The sequence below is a fragment of the Miscanthus floridulus genome, chromosome 19, assembly GCF_019320115.1.
Source record: "Miscanthus floridulus cultivar M001 chromosome 19, ASM1932011v1, whole genome shotgun sequence".
In the NCBI taxonomy this organism is placed as follows: domain Eukaryota; kingdom Viridiplantae; phylum Streptophyta; class Magnoliopsida; order Poales; family Poaceae; genus Miscanthus; species Miscanthus floridulus.
This window is the reverse complement of record NC_089598.1, coordinates 33,132,897-33,152,667: the sequence shown is the minus strand read 5'-3', so window position 1 is coordinate 33,152,667 and position 19,771 is coordinate 33,132,897. Positions and strand designations below refer to the sequence as shown.

Sequence of the window (19,771 nt, the reverse complement as noted above, 5' to 3'; positions counted from 1 at the left end):
GCAGCCCCTGCTGGGCTCTGCACTGCACTGCACCCCAGCTCGGCGTGGCCATGTGCATGAGGATTACTCCATTATTGATTTTGATTATTAGACTCCAAGTTGATTAAGCTTTGTCAGGTTGTTAGTATAACCCTCCCAAAAGGCTGGCTCCAAGAGAGTGAACAGTAACATCTGAACTAACACACACAGCTGATAGCCTGATCATAGCCCTTCTGTTATATATGCATGCAATTAGATAGTATTGGGTGCTAATTCTAATCTTGTCCTGGCTACTTAGCTTTCTTCTTCTTTTTTTCTCTCCTACCACGGGAATGCACGCATGATTTGGAGCCAGAAAATCTGCAGCCAGAGAGGACGGATTGATTCACGGTGAAGCTAGCTTTTAGTTTGCCCGCGGGGTTCGTTTTTCTTTCTCCGGATGGTGTGATGTGGACGGCGCAGCGGCCGGTGGCGACGGCCTTCTTTCAGTTCTTTGGGTGAATGAATGGGACGGCGCAACCGCATTACGGCCACGCCGGGGACATGGCGACCCCGCGCTAAACTAACCCATTCGAGGAGGAGGAGTGATTAACTGCTCTGTATTTAGTGCGTGTGTGCTGCTCGTGTACGCCGTACGTGAGTCCCAACTGGACGGCGGCTGGGTTGATTGAGACGGCGCACTTGCCACCAGTTGGCTCCCTCCCTCGCTCAAGTCAGCTCAAATCAAGATCAATTTAGCGTACATTTAAACTAATTTACCTGAACATCCACAGATGACCGATCGTAGCCCAGAAACAGCACCTACAGATGGATCACAGAGGCACGGTGGTCTACTGGTCTTGTTCCGTTCTTCGATCTTTCACCACGCACGGAAACATCACGTGGCACCGACGGTCCATGACGTCCTTAGCTAGGCTAAGCTACTCTTTTTTAACTCCCTTCTCCAGCTGACCTACTACTAGCTAGCAAACGGTCACCGACTCACCGTGTGTCCAGTGTCCGTACCTGTGCCCTCCTACAATGGACGCGCCGCGCGGGCTCGTCTCCCGCCGGACCGGTCCCAGACATCGGGCTGCCTATTATTCGCGTGACGGCCACCGAAACTGAACGGCCGCCGCGCCACCCAACGGCGACAGCAAACAGGGTGCCGCGATGCTATCTTTGATCCCCCGCAAATTCGACTCGCCGGCCGTCTCAGCTCAACAACCCAATCCCCTCCCGCGGTCCCGCCGGTTGGAACGACAAAGATGTTGCACCGAACCGACCTCAAGGCTGGCATCGCCGTCGGGCATCGTGTCCACGCATGGCAGCATTGTTAACCAACCAATCCGTTATTAATGGACAATGGAGTGCCAGCCACGCCCGCCCGCCGAGGTGAAATTCGCCGTTCCGTTTCCGTACCTGTACCTTGGAAGCATCATCCATCATACTATCCCATTGCTCGACTCTGGGATTATTATTGGGGTGTAATCTGAAACGTGTCCGAACTGTTCGGCTTTTGTCCGTGGCGGATTATTGGTGCAAGTGCAGGCATACCGCCACGGCGCCACCACCGGTCAATCATTCATCGCTGGCCCGGCGATCCAGTGGCACACGCGCTGCCGTGCGGTGCTCGCGCCGCGCTCTCTTTTGCTGGGCAGCACATGTCCCTTGCTCCCGGCCCTGGTGGCTGGCTGGTGGCCACTGGAAGGTAGGGCCACCGCCCTCGTGGAACGTGCGCGTACAGTCGTCGCTGGCGCGGGGGGACGCCGAATAGAATCTTCCGCCGCGTGCTTCCTCCATCCTCCAGACTCCAGCCCTGCACAGCGCTGTCCGAGGGAGCTTTTGCCATTGATGAGGTGATGACGGCGCGTGCCTGAGTGATGACCGCGTCACGGCGATGCAACCAGGGGCACCAGAGGCGCAGAGGGACAGCTGAGGTTCAGCACAATCGTGCAAAGCTACCAGGAGTATTATTTTCTCTCCAAACCTAAATTAGCGAATAATACTTGCTGGACTAGAAACCAGCAAAAGGGTCATACAACTCCACAACTTTCCTTTTTTTCTTTTTTGCAAAAAGTTGTTTCCACCATTTTTCTATTTCTAGAAAATTATAAAGTTATACTAACAACTTTTGGGCATAATGTTTTGGTGGACATTACTTGTCACTAAAAGTTTTAATCATAATCTTACAATATATTTTTAACAGAATTTTATAGACAACCTTTTTACATGACCTTTTGAACCTGACTTTTCTATAGCCATTCCACGACCATGGTATCCAATCTAACAGATCCATCTTGTTTTCTCACTCTTTTTTTCTCCTTTCATTTTTCTTCTTTCCTTTTTTTATACTACCCCTTAGGTTGAGAAGTTTATCCAAAACAAATTACTCACTCCATACTAAAAAATAAAATCGTTTTGGACAAGGCTTGGGTCAAACATTGAGAATATAAATCATGAATAACTTTTAAGTTGTTGAGTTTGAAAATGTGAAAACCATATATATAGATTTGTCTTGAAAAATACTTTCACAAAAATTTACATATATCACTTTTTGATTAATATCTTTATAAAAATAAGTAGTCAAACTTATGCTTTGTAGACCGTGTCGCTATCCAAATCGACTTTTTTTTTAGTATGGAGGGAGTATGTAAAAAAATTAGCTGGATAAGTTGTATAGAAATATTTTGAAAGATGTTGCAAAAAATTATGTGTATACGCTATGTTATTTGTAAAAACTTATCATATAAAAGTTTAGCTAGAAGTTTGTGTTGATAAATTGTTATGACTAGCAAAAATACCCGTGCGTTGCAACGGAAAAATAATTTATTATGTTATCGGTGTCATGGGGTGTGGTTGTATGGTGAAGCCATGTGTGGGCACAGTGGCCACAATAGCACGCACGCCTAGTGTCATCGGGGCACGGCTAAGCAATGTAGGACGGCGGTGTGCCAACCATTAAGACATGGGCTAGCACAGCGCAACGACGTGATAGGGCGGCACAGCGCCCTTGTGGGCGTGACTCTAGTGGTGACTGAGCGGATGAGGCTCCTTGGAGCGGCATAGGCGTGGTCTGACGATCGCAATTGAGAGAGTGTGCAACCCTTGCGGCGCTCTTAACAACCTAGAAGAGTGGCATGCATGGGAGATCTAATTGTGCCATTAGTGTCCGCGATGACGCAACAGTTGGTGCAGGTCAGTCTGGCAAGGAATAGATGTATCACATGATGGTCAATCGATTATGAGGCGAAGCAAGTGTTGCGCTAGCCTACTAAAAATGCAAGCCACCTACCACAATTCTAGTTGATATAGTTTCTATCCACACAATAGCTATGACACTACACTAAATTAGTGTGCTCTCAAAAGCTAACTAAAGAGCTACACTAACCAAACTAACAAGCTCTCACAACTAGCTACATTAAAGAGCTTGATAACTAGTTTGCGGTAATGTAATGAGAGTGAGCAAGAAGGTTATACCGCCGTGTCGAGAAATGAGCCAATCAATCATAAGAATGAATAACAATGAAGATTAATCACCTCGGAATCAAATGATGAACATAATGATTTTTTTACCGATGTTCACTTGCTTGCCGACAAGCTACTCCTCGTTGTGGCGATTCACTCACTTGGAGGTTCACGCGCTAATTGGCATCACACGCCAAACCCTCAATAGGGTGCCGCACAACCAACACAAGATGAGGATCACACAGGCCACGAGCAATCCACTAGAGTACCTTTTGGCTCTCCGCCAGGAAAGGTCAAGAACCCCTCACAATCACCATGATCGGAAGCCGGAGACAATCACCAACCTCCGATCGACGATCCTCGCTGCTACAAGTTGTCTAGGTAGCGGCAACCACCAAGAGTAAGAAGCAAATCCCACAGTGAAATATGAACACCAAGTGCCTCTAGATGCAAACACTTAAGCAATGCACTTGGATTCTCTACTAATCTCACAAAAATGATCAATCAATGATGGAGATGAGTGGGAGGGCTTTGGTTAAGCTCACAAGATTGCTATGTCAATGCAAATGGCCAAGAGAGTGAGCTTGAACCGGCTATGGGGCTTAAATAGAAGCCCCTATAAAATAGAGTCGTTGTACCCCTTTAATGGGCACAACACGGGGTGACCGGACGCTCCAGTCATATCCACCGGACGCTGGACCTCAGCGTCCGGTCATACGATGCATGCCACGTGTCCTCTCTTTTCAAATGTTGATCGCCCGATCTCAACGGTCAAGTGATGACCGAACGTTGTAGCTCAAAGTGACCGGACGCTGAACCCTAGTGTCCGGTCGTTTCTAGTAAGCATCCAGAGACGACTTTTCACGATCGGACGCGTCCGGTCATGCTCGACCAGACACACCCAGCGTCTGGTCACTCGACGACTCCTCTATGCGTGACCATGTCAATGTGACCGGACGCAGCCAGCCAGCGTCCAGTCGTTTCATCGCTAGTGTCCGGTCGATGTCCGACGCTGCACTTCTTCTGTGGCTACTGACCGGACGCGCCGGTCCTTCAGAGACCAGTGTCCGGTCACTTACAGTGACCTCCGTCTTTTCTGTCTAGGGCGCCGGTGGCACCATCGGACTGTCCGCACTCTATGGGCAGACACTCCACCAGTGAAGTTCCTATCCCTTGCTCAAATATGTCAACCACCAAGTGTATCACCTTGTGCATATGTGTTAGCATATTTTTACAAACATTTTTAAGGGTGTTAGCACTCCACTAGATCCTAAATGCATATGCAATGAGTTAGAGCATCTAGTGGCACTTTGATAACCGCATTTCGATACGAGTTTCACCCTTCTTAATAGTACGGCTATCAAACTTAAATGTGATCACACTCTCTAAGTGTTTTGATCACTAAAACAAAATAGCTCCTACCATTTATACATTTGCCTTGAGCCTTTTGTTTTTCTCTTTCTTCTTTTCAAGTCCAAGCACTTGATCATCACCATGGCATCACCGTCATCATGTCATGGTCTTCATTTGCTTCACCACTTTGAATGTGCTACCTATGTCATGATCACTTGATAAACTAAGTTAGCACTTAGGGTTTCATCAATTCACCAAAACCAAACTAGAGCTTTCAGTAGCGGGTAATTTGCCCAGAGTTATATACGATGGTCGCTCGTGCCAGCCCTAGGTAACGATATGCGCTAAAAATCCGGATGGCTAGAGTGGACTGGGTTGTTTATGATTTGGGCTGATGGGCTAAAAAATGACCAGATGGGTGGAGTGGACTGGGGCGAGCAAGTGAGAGACAATTAGACCAAATTGAATGGGCTGGACAGGAAAAAAATCAGAAATTTTGCCTTTTTATTATTTGGGATAGATAAGTTTGTATTATATTATATATATATAACTAAAAGAGTCAAATGTTATCGTCTATGCAAAACTAATCGGCCTGCCTCCCTGATTGTGTCGCTCGGGAAAAAAACGTCGACTCCCGTGGTCAAGCCGCGGTAAAAAAAGTCAGCTCGAAAAAAAAGGTTTCTCCCACACCGACTCCCCTCTCCGTAAGGAACCACAGCACCTGCCCCGCTCATCTCGCTCGAGAGAATAGCCGTACGCGCACGACGCCTAGCTCCCAGCTCGTCTCGCTCCAAGGAACCGCCACCGGATGACCTCGCCAAGATGTTGGACGCGACGCTACGCCTGTGACCCCAGCGCCTGCGCTCACAAAGCCGTCGGGCGACCTCGCCAAGCCGTTGCCGCCGTCGAACGGGCCGCTGTCGGACGCGACAGGGCGCCTACAACCCCTGCACCCGTGACCGCGAAGCCGTCGAATGACCACGCAAAGCCACTGTTGTCGTCGGACGGGCCACTGCCGGACGCGACGCGGCACTAGTGGCCCCTGTGCCCATGTCCACAAAGCCGTCGGATGACCTCGCCCAGCCGCCGCCACCGCGACGCCCCGACGCCGTTCCTACCACGTCGCCGCACCTTAGTTCCTCAGCCATGACAAGCGGGGACCAATGCACCAGCGGCGTTGCCATCACCTGCTGTGAGGTATGTGATTATAGTTCTTAATTGTGTGATTCGGGGGCTAACTTCGCCACCAAGTATTCATGCAGAACCAAAGCCCATTGCCATCCATCTCCCCAACCAATGATTTCTTTCTCTTTCACACTGATAACAGATGAATAAAGCTCGAACTCTGAATTTTTGTCTGAACTCTGAAATTTTGTTGCAACTTGATAGTTCAGACACTTGTTAGATAGGTCTTTAACCCATTAAGGTCTTCATTGTTGGTATAACTACCAGGAGTCCCGGATTGCACCTGAAACTGATAACTAAAGTTAACCTGAAACTGAGAACTGAAGTTAACTTGAAACTAAGAACTGAAGTTACTTTGTGGTTGTCTGATCTGTACCCACGTCATACAAGTTTTTTTAAAATTTTTTATTTACTGATTTTCCAATTTTTTATATTGCAACATGTTCAAAGCTTGCATTCTTTGGAAGATTTTGTGTTTGTGAGTAAATCTGCTAATGTACCTAAGCATACACCTAAAATAAAAAAAAAGGATATAATTTTTAAATATTTGTTTTAGTGAACTACAGAACCATATATCAAATTCAATTAGCACATGGGGCAAATAACACATTTATAGCTCACCATAGTTCAATCATGCTGCTCCAAATTCCTACCTGTATGTGTTCATATCTGCTTTAAAATCAGGTATTGTGATCCAACCAATGCAGTTGCAGTTTTGAGCACCATAATATAAGCATATAAGAGTAATGTATGTTAACTGATTTTTTCCAGTGTCATTCAGTGCTTTAATGTTTTCTGACAAGTACTCATATTAAGGATTCTTTAGAGAATTACCGGTGCATACTTGTGAGTTAATGGAAAAATGGTATACCTTTCTGGCTTTCTCTAGACTGCGTCTTATTGTTGCAGGAAATGAGAGAAGGTAGTGAAGTGAGGCAAGCTGGACTTTTTAACTGATAAAATACGACTTAGTGAATTGTTTACAGCTTGATGAGGTTGAGCATATACAATAAAAATGAGGTTTTCTTGTTTGATTGTAACAGTTCCTTCCTCGTTTTTTAGGGTGCAACATTTTTAGTAAGCTACCATATATCAAACATATGTAGACTTCAAACTAATTTATGAATAATTTCTTTGTTGTTGTATTGAAACCTTGTTCTGCGCATGAGCATTATATGTACCATATGCTAATCCTGGCAATAATTTTCTATTTTTCCATAGGCTTGCATCTATACATGAGACATCAATACTTAAAATTGCTACCTTCGTTTTGAACCTACTAATTACCTATACATGGATTTGCTTTTGGCGTTCTAGAGACTTGATCTCCTGTAGGCAACCACTCCTCATTGGAAGTAACAGGTACATACTCCACTTTGTTTCGGTTCCTGTTGGAATTGGCGTAGTGCTACATCTTGTTTCTCTGTTTTTTATGAAATCTTGTGTTGAGTTTAATATGCTGCTTCAATGGGGATCATGTAAGTTTCAAAGTCTCTTTGTATCAAATAACTAAATTGATAGCTACAACCTTTAAATTGATATCTGAAATATATATTCTATCATGTAAGCTGAAATAAATATCCTTTTCTTTTACCTGAAATAGGCATCCTGTAAACTAAAACTGAGAATTGATGCTACTCTGCCTGACAGTAAAGCTACAAACCGCTCATTATTAGGTTTTTTATATTGGCCAATTCCTTTGCTGATTTGACACTTTGGTATTTTCCTATCTTGTGACAGATTGATGTTTTAGTGTTTCTCCCCTTAGACTAATGTAGTACTAATAATCGGCTTTAATAAATAGTATGATGAAATACACTTGAAAACTTAAAATGCTATGATCTTCTCCTTTGTTCAAATATGCTCTGCAATGTTTACAACTGATAGGCTTCTAATGACTGATTGGATTTCATTGACATTGTTAAAATTAAATTCAATTGAGCACCAATCTTGATATATACTCTTGTCATTCAACAATTATGATAGTTTTTTAGCGAAAGCTGAATTTGGGCCTATCAGTCATAATAAACTATATTCAGTTTCCATTACGTGTTTGTCTATGCAGAAAATATAATTTATGATGATGAAAATTCATTCATAAGTATTATTTTGGCTCCAATGAATTTTATATCCCCACTGCCAATTATAGAGGTTTAGTTTCAGTCCTAATTTGTTCAGAAGTTGAGTTATTTAGTATTTGCTATCTCCGTCATTCTGCATGGGAGTTCTCATTTATGAGATTGCTTGCTAACCTATGTCAAGCACCTAGAAACAAAAAAATTGATAGCCAGTAGCTGCAGCCACAAGATATGAACTACTCTGAAATTTTCAGTGGCCTTTGCTGTTCAGGTTAGGCATCTCACATCTCAAGATATCATTCTATAAAATCAAGCACATCCATCCATTTGCAGGTACACATCCTAATTCTGTTCAGTGACATACCTTTTGCTATCTATCAATAGGTCGTTACTCAGTGATTTTGTTTTTTCAACTCTGATGGTAAGTTTGTGAGCTTAGAAAGAATTTGCATTCTGAAGTATATGAAGAGTATAAAATATCTGCACCCCTAGGGTTTTCAGCATAATAAAGAGCCCACCTATTGGACTATTCTTCTGCGTTTCTATCCCAACAAACATGGATTTTCCCTTCCTCGATTCTGTGAAAGGGTGTGTGAGGGATATAATTGATGGAAATTTAATGAATTGAAATTCACTTGCGGCATGAAAAATTGCTAGCCTCAAGGTGTCTTTTAGAAAATCACTGTGCTTGTGTTGATGACATTTAAGGGGTAGAAATTCTGTGTAGTATTTCTGTAAGGCATCCGATGCTAGTAGTGAAAACACCTTGGCTAAGTTGATTTTGGAGTAATGGTATGAACAACCTGAAGTGACTCTTTCAATGTAGCAAGATGGTACCCTAAGAAACTATTTTATCATAAAGAGACTCCCCTGAAATTTAACCATATGATTTTGTTGTAGTGGGTAGATTTTTATCTGGCTAGAGCACAGATAGTCAGTGGTGTTTACTTTGCTCTTTTCAGAAGTATGCACTACAAAGTCTCTTTCTTTCCAGCTATGTTGTTGTGTGCAACTTATTTGACACAACACAACTCTATACATTTGCAGATAGGGTATTTTGTTCTGACTGTAATACTAAAGAAGTATACGAGGAAGGGGCCAAAGCAGTTGCCCTCTCTGTAGTTAGTGGCATTAACTATGAGTCAACACCTACTTCCTATCTTACTCCAATTTTTTTTGAATCAAAGTATTCCATGAAGTCACTGAAATGTGTTTTCTTCCCCTCTTTATTTATTTGTTACAGCAAGTGTTTTTGCATATGGTCAAACAAGTAGTGGAAAACATACACCATGACTGGAATAACAAAACACTGAAAAATCAAATTTTTTCTAAGCACACAAACTGTTGCACTGAACTGAATGTTGCACTGGTCAAACAAGGGCTTTATTTTAGAGATTGTAACTGGTTCACTTCCTCTATGTAACCACCCAAAAAACATTCCTCAGTCCTACCAGTTGTGTAGCCCGATCGCTCGGTGGCATTATTTGCTAGGCCAACATGTAGCACTAACTTGCCTTTTTGTTTCTCACCTAATGGTTACCGTATGATTCCTAGGCATTTGATGGTTAATTCAATGGAAAATAGTGGCTCTCCAGCACCATTGGATGACAAGACTAACACTACTAACGGAGGTAAACAAAATAAATCATCCTTTTACTATATTATATTAAATTTAGTGTATTGTTTATATTATTAATGATAATTAAAGTATCTGGATGTAACACTGCAGGAAGTGATGCTGGAGAACGCAAGAGAGAAAGAGAAAAGGGACGAAAGAAATAAAAAGGTCGAGAAGCATATAAAAGAAAAAAAGGGACAACACCTACATATTGAAACTACCAATGGTAGTATAGTAGAGACGTTGTTGAGTAATAATATAGATATTACTATACTATTGATGTTACTCATACGTGCTGTGTCACAATTGGTAGATGGTTAGGATGGATCAAACAAGGAAAATATGGATCCTAATGAAACAGATGATTGGTTGCATAGGAATGATTCACTCCATGCGATTAATATTGATGATATATCCAATCAGATATCAGGTAATTCAACTATTGTTTATATGGCATCAACGCCTACATTTTTGTGTTGGCGAATCTATTAGTAGCTTTATATACAACGAGAGGATCGTTGATGGATATCTAGCGTGTTCTGGTTGTCTTGCTACTATTTTAACTCAAACACAACTACTTAGGTGATGACGATGAAGTAATACTACCCGCAGCATTGTTAATCAAGAAATGCAGTCACAACGCACTGATGCTTCACGTAAGAGATAGTTGACAAATGAGCAAGTCATGGTTGATCGTGCAAGGAAGAGGATGACATATGCAAACATGACACCTGAGCAATGGGAACAAAGGCGCAGGCGACGGAGGCTTTACAATAAAACTCCATCTCGTAAAGAGGCAATGAAAGTGACTACAAACCGCTCTAGGGAGGTAAAGAAACACACCTTAAACAGTGAGTCCATCGTAATGGAGAATCCACTCTTTAATCTAAAGATGGTGTGGCCCACTGCAAGCTCATCTGGGCCTCATGGACCCACAGTAAGCTCCAGCGATTGGGTTATCTCAGAATCCACTGCAACACCTATTTGCTTCCCACAAGCTACTGAGGAGACAAATGATGATGATGATGATGGATGTGGTGATATACTGCCTAGTCGTATGACACATAGACAAAATGTTCCATCTAGGCAAAGACATGCATTGTTAGCCTGCCATAACACTGTGTTTGAGCGCCGCATCGGTCGGAACATGGGAGCAGCTAACAATGATGATGAATGCATGACTAAACACCATGCGGATGAAGAAACGCCCTTACCTCAGTCAACCATGACCAACAACAATAAGAAATGAGGTCTCCCTACCCCTGTTCCTTCACATGAAACAACTTTATTTCTATCTTAACCATGTCCATGATGTGATTGACAGAAAACGCTGGACCAAGCAATCAAAATGCATCAGCTACACCTGCACAACCATTATTTGATGACACAAGTAATTTGCACTACTTTTAACATTCTTTACAGTATTTGCTTTCCTTTATTGATACCTATCGGCATTTCGAGTAAACACCAACGAGTAAATTTGTGTTATTGCGCGTCTGGGCCGGATGGTATGCTAAAAAGACACAAGGTTTATACTGGTTCGGATAGAATGTCCCTATGTCCAGTTCATGGCTGCTGCTTGTGTTATTAGCACTGAAAAGTTTATAGTAGGGGTTACAAATGGGCGAGAGAGGGACGGGTCCCAAGTCTTTGATGGAAAGGTCGAAGGGGTGCGGAGAGCTTGATTGCTGCTCAGCTATATGTTCGAGGTTCGATGCTAGTGGTTCTGCTGTGATGTCGTGAAAATCGATCCCCTTAGTGGGGTGCCCTGCTTTCCCTTTTATAGGCCAAGGGAGAGCAGGGATTACAGATGGGAGAAAAAAGGAAAACCAGAGGCAAAGAAAATCCTTCAAGGACGCCGGGTCTTTCTTTTCCTCTGTGTGGGCCCTGTTGACATGGCATGCGGTGACAGGGATAGCTCCACGATGGGCGCATGTCCGCTGACCCTAATAGGGTCGTGCTGGGCATTTGCCCGCTGACGATGCCATGTACTGGCATCGTCAGCGAGTTGTCATGTCCCACCCTGCCCCGACAGGTGGCGCGGCGGACCAAGGCGCTAATCCATGGCCATATAGGGAGCAGACGGCGTAGTGACCGCACGTCCATTACTGTAGGTCCGAGGATATATGGTTTTTGATATAAGTGATAGGTCCCCTTCGGTGTTGTCCTTGCAGCTCCATCTTCCTAACATGCACATGGTGTCATTTCACCAGCATGAGGGTGTTCGACGAGTGCTTAATCGTCTAGGTGTTGAAAGGTCGATGCTTATAGCCTACTTCGAGAAGAACAACACATCTGAACATGCCCGTGGTATATTATATCGGGACTTTCCTGAGTACTATAAGTGGGACTCATAGGGAAAATCATGGATTAGGAGGGCGCAAAAGAATCATTTAACACAGATCGAAAGAGTTGTATGTGCCAATCTGGCTGAAGGGGAGCGTTACTATCTTAGGATGCTTCTAAACCACGTGCCTAATGCAACCTCCTTCACTGATCTAAGGACTATTTCTAGCATACTCCTACTGACTTTTCGTGAAGCTGCAAAAAGAAGGGGCCTCATTGAAGCGGACAACACTGAAAGCTCTAGTTTGGTTTTGGTGAATTGATGAAACCCTAAGTACTAACCTAATTTATCTAAGTGATCATGAGATAGGTAGCACTATTCTAAGTGGCAAAGCAATGATGAAGATCATGATGATGGTGTGACCATGGTGATGATCAAGTGTTTGGACTTAGAAAAGAAGAAAGAGAAAAACAAAAAGCTCAAGGCAAAGGTAAAATTTGATAGGAGCCTTTTGGTTTGGTGATCAAGACACTTAGTGAGTGTGATCACATTTAGGATCGATAGCCGTACTATTAAGAGGGGTGAAACTCGTATCGAAATGCGGTTATCAAAGTGCCACTAGATGTTCTAACTCATTGTATATGCATTTAGATCTAGTGGAGTGCTAACACCCTTGAATTTTTTTTGTGAAAATATGCTAACACACGTGCACAAGGTGATACACTTGGTGGTTGGCACATTTGAGCAATTGTGGAGAAGTTAGTGGAGTAAAGGAGGTGATTGTCACTGATTTTCAATGACCGGACGCTGCTCTCGTAGTGACCAAATGCTGGCTTGTGAGTCCGGTCAGTAGAGGCTAAGGCAATGTAACCTAGGGTATTGCACCAGACGCTGTGAAGGGTCCGGACGAGATGCACCAGACGCGTCCGGTAACGATTTGGCCGCTCTAGAACCTCTCTAGAAGTGACTGGACTCCTAGCGTAGATGCGTCCGGTCATCTCAGCAGAGCATCCGTTCACAGCGTAGCAGTGGCGCACACGTATGGCTGACTTCACACTGGCGCATCTGGTCGTGACTTAAAGCGCGCGAGAATGGCTACTAGCCATTGGTATCATGCGGCTGGCATTTGAAATAGGTGTGACACGTGGATGGCATCGGATGACCGGACGCTAAGGCATGCATCTGATCACATCTGATCAATGCGTTTGGTCGCCCCGGGTAGGGTTGTAGTGAGAGCCCAACGGCTCTATTTCATAGGGCTTCTATTTAAGCTCCATGGCCGGCTCAAGTTCATTGCTCTTGGCTATTTGTATTGATATAGCAACCTTGTGAGCTTAGCAAAAGCTCTTCCACTCATCTCCATCATAGATTGATTATCTTTGTGAGATTGGGAGTGAATCCAAGTATATTGCTTGAGTGATTGCATCTAGAGGCACTTGGTATTCGTGTTTTGCTGCGGATTTCGCTTGTTACTCTTCGTGGTTGCTGCCACCTAGATGGCTTGGTGCAGCGAGGATCGTCGAGCGGAGGAAGTTGCTTGTCTCTAGCTCCGATCGTGGTGATAGTGAGGGGTTCTTGACCTTTTCCCGGTGGAGAGCCAAAATGTACTCTAGTGGATTGCTCGTGGCTTATGTGATCCTCATCTTGTGTTGGTTGTGCGGCACCATATTGAGGGTTTGGCGTGTGATGCCAATTAGCGCATGAACCTCCAAGTGAGTATATCGCCACAACAGAGAGTAGCTTGCCGGCAAGCAAGTGAGCCTCGATGAAAAATCATTGTGTCACCTCTTGTCACTGGGACTCTATTGTAATTGATTGGCTTCATCTTGTGATTGGCACACCTCTCTACACGGCGGTATAAACATCTCAACCACTTGTGTATTTACATTCATAGTGTAGCTAAGCTCTTTAGTGTAATTAGTTTTGAGAGCTAGCTTGTATCGTATCTAGTGGTTAGTGAGTCTGTTTAGTTAGTCATTGAGAGCTCACTAACTTAGTGTAGTGGCATAGCCTTTGTGTGCCTATAGATCATAGAAACTATAATTGTGGTAGGTGGCTTGCATTTTAGTAGGCTAGCGCAACATTTGTTTTGCCTCATAATTGTCTAACCCTTTTGTTTAGTGTTGTTGTAGAAATTTTTATAGGCTATTCACCCCCCTCTAGCCATTAGGACCTTTCAAACACACTGCACGATGGCCTTGCTAAAGCTACTCTGTGGATGATGCCATATGCACTACGAATGCTCTTTGCAACAATTTTGGTATTTTGTGAGTCGAGTGATGTGTTAGAACTCTAGGAAAAGCACAAGGAGGCAATGTTAGAGGACTACAGGCGCAATAACCAGTCCAGCTTCACAGTGGAGCAGATGGTCCTCATAGATATTCAAAAGTTGTTAGAATCAATGCAGAAGAACATAAAGATGTACCCACTTCCTGATATCGATGACACATATGATCCGTCTGGCGATATTCCTAGGGAGATTTTCGAGGAGGCTAGCGTTGATGATATGGCACTATCAAAGACCCTTAACGAGGAGCAACAGGCTGCCTACAATGAGATTATGTCTGCTGTTGATAGCGATCATGGGGGTTTGTTCTTTGTGGATGGACCTAGCGGCACCGGAAAGACTTATCTATACAGGGCCCTACTTGCTACTATACTTAGTTAAAACAAGATTGCTGTGGCAACAACAACATCTAGTGTTGCTACCTCAATAATGCCTGGTGGTAGAACCGCCCACTCGTGCTTCAAGATTTCCCTCACCCTCGATGATGGGGCGTTTTGCAGCTTCACCAAACAGAGTGGTATCGCCAAGCTGCTTTGGACCGCATCCCTTATTATTTGGGATGAGGTGACGATGATGAAGAGGCACGGTGTCGAGGCACTAGATAATAGCCTCCGTGATATCATGGACCATCCTAACCTACCGTTTGGGGGCAAGACTGTGGTGTTTGGTGGAGATTTCAGGCAGGTTCTCCTAGTTGTTCGAAGAAGGTCAAGGGCTCAAATAGTTGGTGCCTCATTGCGGATGTCGTACCTTTGGAATTCCATGCGACATCTCAAACTGGTGCGCAATATGGAGGGCAAAGAGCGACCCATGGTTTGTAGAATACTTGCTACGCATCGGGGGAGGCTAATGGTGATGGTGAAATCCGCCTTCCTGATGATATATGCATACCATAGACTGGGGATGACAGTGATCTTGATACGTTAATTGACTGCATATTCCCTGCTCTCAATGCCAATATGTCAAACAAGAGCTACATCACCTCACGAGCAATATTATATCCGCGAAACGACTGGGTTGATATGATTAACATGAAGATGATAAGCCGTTTCCAAGGGGATGAGGTGATGTACCATAGCTTTTGATAGTGATGTGGATGATCCACACAACTACTACCCATCTGAGTTCCTCAACACTTTGACCCCCAACGGTCTCCCTCCACATGTGTTAAAGCTCAAGATTGGGTGCCCGGTCATATTGCCAAGGAACATCGACCCTGCGGTTGGACTTTGCAATGGAACCAGGCTAGTTGTTTGAGGGTTCCAAAGAAATATTATCGATGCAGAAATTATGGTCAGAGACCATGCTGGAAAGCGAATCTTCCTACCATGGATTCCGTTATGCCCCTCGGATGATGAGATGTTCCCGCTCTAGTTCAAGAGGAAGTAGTTTCCTATTAGACTCAGTTTTGCCATGACGATTAACAAGGCACAAGGGTAGACTCTCCCCAATGCTAGTGTGTATTTGCCTAAACCGGTGTTATCTCAAGGTCAACTGTATGTTGCCCTATCTAGAGCCACTGCCAGATCGAACATTTGGATCCTTGCCGTCCCACCCGGTGATAAGAAGGATAAGAAAAAAGACCAAAATACATGGTATATACACAAAAAATATTGTCTACAAGGAGGTCCTAACTCTATGAAAATGTATTGTCTTCTATTTTGCACAACTGTTATATTCTTACATTTGTGTCCTTTATTACTGACATTTTTTGTATCCATCTGAATTTCAAGTAATAGAGGAAGTTGGAAAGAAATGAGAGACAAGTAGTTATGACTTGTTGACATGTTATTGATTGGATGTACAGATTTTATATAATTGAAACCTGTTGATTATATAGTGTTTCTAATATGTTTTTCTCTCATATGGTTAATATTATACGTATAAAAAGTTGTTAATGAGTGAGTGACGTTGGCTGCCGTCAAGAGGAAAACAATGTACGCTAAAAATAGTGATCTCAATGATTTATCTTTGATTAACTTAGATGTTGACACGTTATCTCATGAAAAAATTTGATTCCCGTAGCAACGCACGGGCACTCAACTAGTAAATAAAAAATTGTGTTGCAACGGTCATGTAGAAAAGTTGTCATAATAAGTTGTTTATGAAATTAAATGAAAAAATATATTGAAAAGTTAGGACGTTATTATGATTAGTTTTGTCCTGCAAAATGTTATGCACAAAGGTTGCAAGTATAATTATGTAACTTTCTAAAAAATAAAAAGTTGTGAAAATATTTTTTCTAAAAAAAGGAAAGTCATCCAAGATGTATCACGTTCACCTTGGGTGAATGACCGCAAATCTGAATTGAATGATTGACTGATCTTGAGATAGAGTTGGAGAGAAGTTTAATGTCGTCGATGATACAACACACGTTTAAATTTAAAATTATTATGACATTATCTTGTTTCCGTTGCAACGTACGAACATGATCCTAGTATAGAAACAGGAAAATTGAGTGGTGTCATGTGCCTCGTTCGGGTGTATGTAGATTCACCCCGTGGTTAGGTGGAAGGGATGTCTAGAGTCATGTCCCTAGGCTTCGGCATAGAAAGACTTAGAAGTTGTTTGATTCTTGGTGACATTTCGCCTTAGACAACTTTGATCAAGTTTACAAATGTTTGGTTCGCAAAATTTAGCAGGCTTATTTTGGGCTCCACATGTTAATGTCATAGATAGAGTAAAAAAGTGACAATATTTCTTAAGCATATGGCAAAGTATGGCTCTAAATTCCAACCACATTTTTTGTGGCTCATCACACTTGCCTAAGATTAGTTACGACAACCTATGCCTAGGAACCAAACATCCAGGGCAAAGACGTTGGCACAGTTAAATTTTGGCCCTTGGTGCAAAGCGTTTTGCAACTTGGATTAAAAGCATCTGCTATACGCTTGTGCAGTTGTGTTTCACTCGATCTCCCTCTTTCCTAAGACGTTCAGGATTGGTGTTGTACAGTTACTCTCCTGCATAAGAAATTGCAGCCTTAGAGGTACAAGGGTAATGGGATAATAAATTACAGGTAGCACAAGACAATCTAAACTGTTTTTTCCAGGCTTGTGCAACCATGAGTATCATTATTATCAGCAAGAAACTTTGTTTCTCTTTGAAATAATCCGTGTGGATTTTTGCCCCACAGCAAGGAAGATACGTTGACAATATCAAGCTAACGGCAGATCAACTGGTAAGAGTTGAGGTCCATCCTGTCGTTCTTGTCTGAAAATTGATGACCTGCTGTGGCTCATATCCATATCAGCGCTTTTGAGTCGTTCGGTTCAGAGTTTTATCATTGTCCACATGATATTGTTTCTTCCACGCATGCAGGGTCATCGATCTCCATTTTGTTCCACACCATAGCTGGGCCTGTCATCACAGAAGTACAGCATGGCAATGATCGAAGAATTTGACTGTTTATGCGAGATTTCTTAAACCCTACTGTATATATGAGTCTGTCATTCCAATACACCACCTGAGTATCCGTCTCTCTTCGCCGGAAACAAAGCTATGTCCGTGCACAACAACCAGTAAAAGGTACAACTTCTTTGCACACTCTCCAGTCAACCAAACTGATGCACGTTGTTAATTTGCCATGCTTCTCTCGCTAGTGGCTCATATCCATATCATGATATGAGAGCATTTGAGCCATTCGGTTCAGAGTTGTATCGTTGTCCATCCACATTATCTGTCCTTTCTTCCACGCATGCAGAGTCATATCTATATTCACATCCATATTTTGTTAAACGCAATAGCTGGACCTGCCTGCATCAGAGAAGTCAGTTAGCATGGCGATGATCCACGAATTTGACTGTGCTGTGCGAGTGTTCTTAAATGACATACCTCAAGTCCATCACAGTGCCATAACTCAAGTCCATCATCACCAGGTAGATCAGTTATCCGCCTGGTAAATCAGTTATCCAAACAAACAATTATGTCTGTAAACAAGCACCAGCAAAAGGAACTTCTTGGCACAATGTCTACTACAACTACAATCAATCAAACTGACGCACTTTGCTAATTTGCTATGCTTCTCACGCTATAATCTGGGTATTGATCTGGCTCACACCTACGACTCCAAATTCGACGATGACTAACAACAACTAAACAAAGTTCCTTTCAACGACGGCTACAAAAAAATATTTCCTCTCCGGTGAGGCGGTGACTGCAAAATTTTCCATTGTCCCTATGGCTGCAAAATTTTCCTCTAAGCGCATGCAACAGATACTTGCAACTTGCAAGCGGAAGCGGCAAGAGATGGGATTCCTCTCAATGGACCATCCTGAGCAAGCTCATCCGCGTCTCACGCAGCGACGCCTCGCGGATCGCACCCTCGAAGCACGCCTCGGCCAGGACGGGCGGTACCGGGACCGCAGCAACCGGAGACGTAGTTGGCGCCCCCGGAGGCGCAGACTCCTCGCCGGCGGCTGATGCAGACGCCTTGGCTTCCTGCCCGACCAACGGATGCGACCACCGCCGCCGCCCCTGAGGCGGGGGCGCCGCGCCGCCGTCGCGCTCGTCGACGAGCTCCAGGACGAGGCGGCGGTCCTCGACCTTCCTGGCGCAGACGCGGTGCGCGGTCTCCTCCCGCGAGATCACGAGGCGGCCGTCGGCGGTGCGCTCCCGCACAAGCGGCCGGGGCGACTGGATCGCGGGTGGCAGGCGGCGAGGTAGGCGGCGCCACCCGTACGACACCCAGCAACCACCGCCCCGCTCCTCCTTCCCGTCACGGCCACCATCCGCTTCGCAGCCATTGGCGAGGCAACGTACCGCACGGGGGGAGGCGGCGATCGTGCGCGTGGCCACGTTGCCGCCCCCCTTGGAGGAGGCATCAGCGTCGGCGGAGACTAGGGTTTGGAGGCCGAGGGGGCTATCCGCGGACAGGAGGAGCATCGCAGATTCGCCGCGTACGTTGGCGCGGATAGGGCTATTTCAAGGTGGCGGACGCGGAATCCATCGCCCCTCCGCTTGGGGATCCCCGGCCTCCGGGTGCCGAATTGCCGAGTTGCCGAGTTCGACTATAAATGGGCTGGCCCGATGGGTGGCATTGGGCATGACCCTAAAAAGCACGTCATTAGCATGGTCCGGGCCAACGGTTATAATCCATAGCGTAGAATCGTGTGTGGGCCGACAAGCAGGCCTGCAGTGTTGAGCTAGCCATGACACGATTAATGGGTCGGCACTATACTTGTTGTGGTTTAACATAATCTTTCTTTACTATCTCAAGAATGTCTATGTCAGCTTCCCACATCACCTCCGTTTGGTTGTAAATATTCCAGTGACGATCCGATCACTTGGGAGACAGTACCTCGCTTTGTCGAGGACTTGGTGACCAGCGATTTGGCCGAGTCCAATGAGTAATGAAATCCCTGATTCAAAAAAAATACGAAGTAAAGTTTTAAGATGTGAACCTCATCTAGTATGTTGTCTATGCTGTCCATGTTCCCCATCACCAAAACCGAACATGGATCTGCCACTGGGGTAGGGGGCTCTCTTCTCTTCTCTGTGTCTATGCTGTCCATGTGCGGTTTCAACCGGAAACCAAA

The 19,771-nt window shown here is 44.4% G+C and overlaps 2 protein-coding genes and 1 pseudogene across 2 annotated transcripts; 2 read left to right on the top strand and 1 right to left on the bottom strand.

The window, feature by feature from the left end:
- The first annotated feature begins 7,280 nt into the window (after nucleotides 1–7,280).
- Nucleotides 7,281–10,909, top strand: LOC136525854 (uncharacterized; annotated as a pseudogene).
- A 3,352-nt stretch (nucleotides 10,910–14,261) lies between these two features.
- LOC136525853 (uncharacterized) lies at nucleotides 14,262–14,615 on the top strand. The gene has a single exon (XM_066518704.1). It carries the CDS (start codon nucleotides 14,262–14,264, stop codon nucleotides 14,613–14,615), a length of 354 nt encoding a protein of 117 aa, XP_066374801.1.
- A 3,589-nt stretch (nucleotides 14,616–18,204) lies between these two features.
- Nucleotides 18,205–19,153, bottom strand: LOC136529784 (uncharacterized). The gene has a single exon (XM_066522851.1). The coding sequence runs from the start codon at nucleotides 19,116–19,118 to the stop codon at nucleotides 18,495–18,497; it is 624 nt and encodes a 207-aa protein (XP_066378948.1). The 5' UTR covers nucleotides 19,119–19,153; the 3' UTR covers nucleotides 18,205–18,494.
- Between the last annotated feature and the right edge of the window lie 618 nt (nucleotides 19,154–19,771).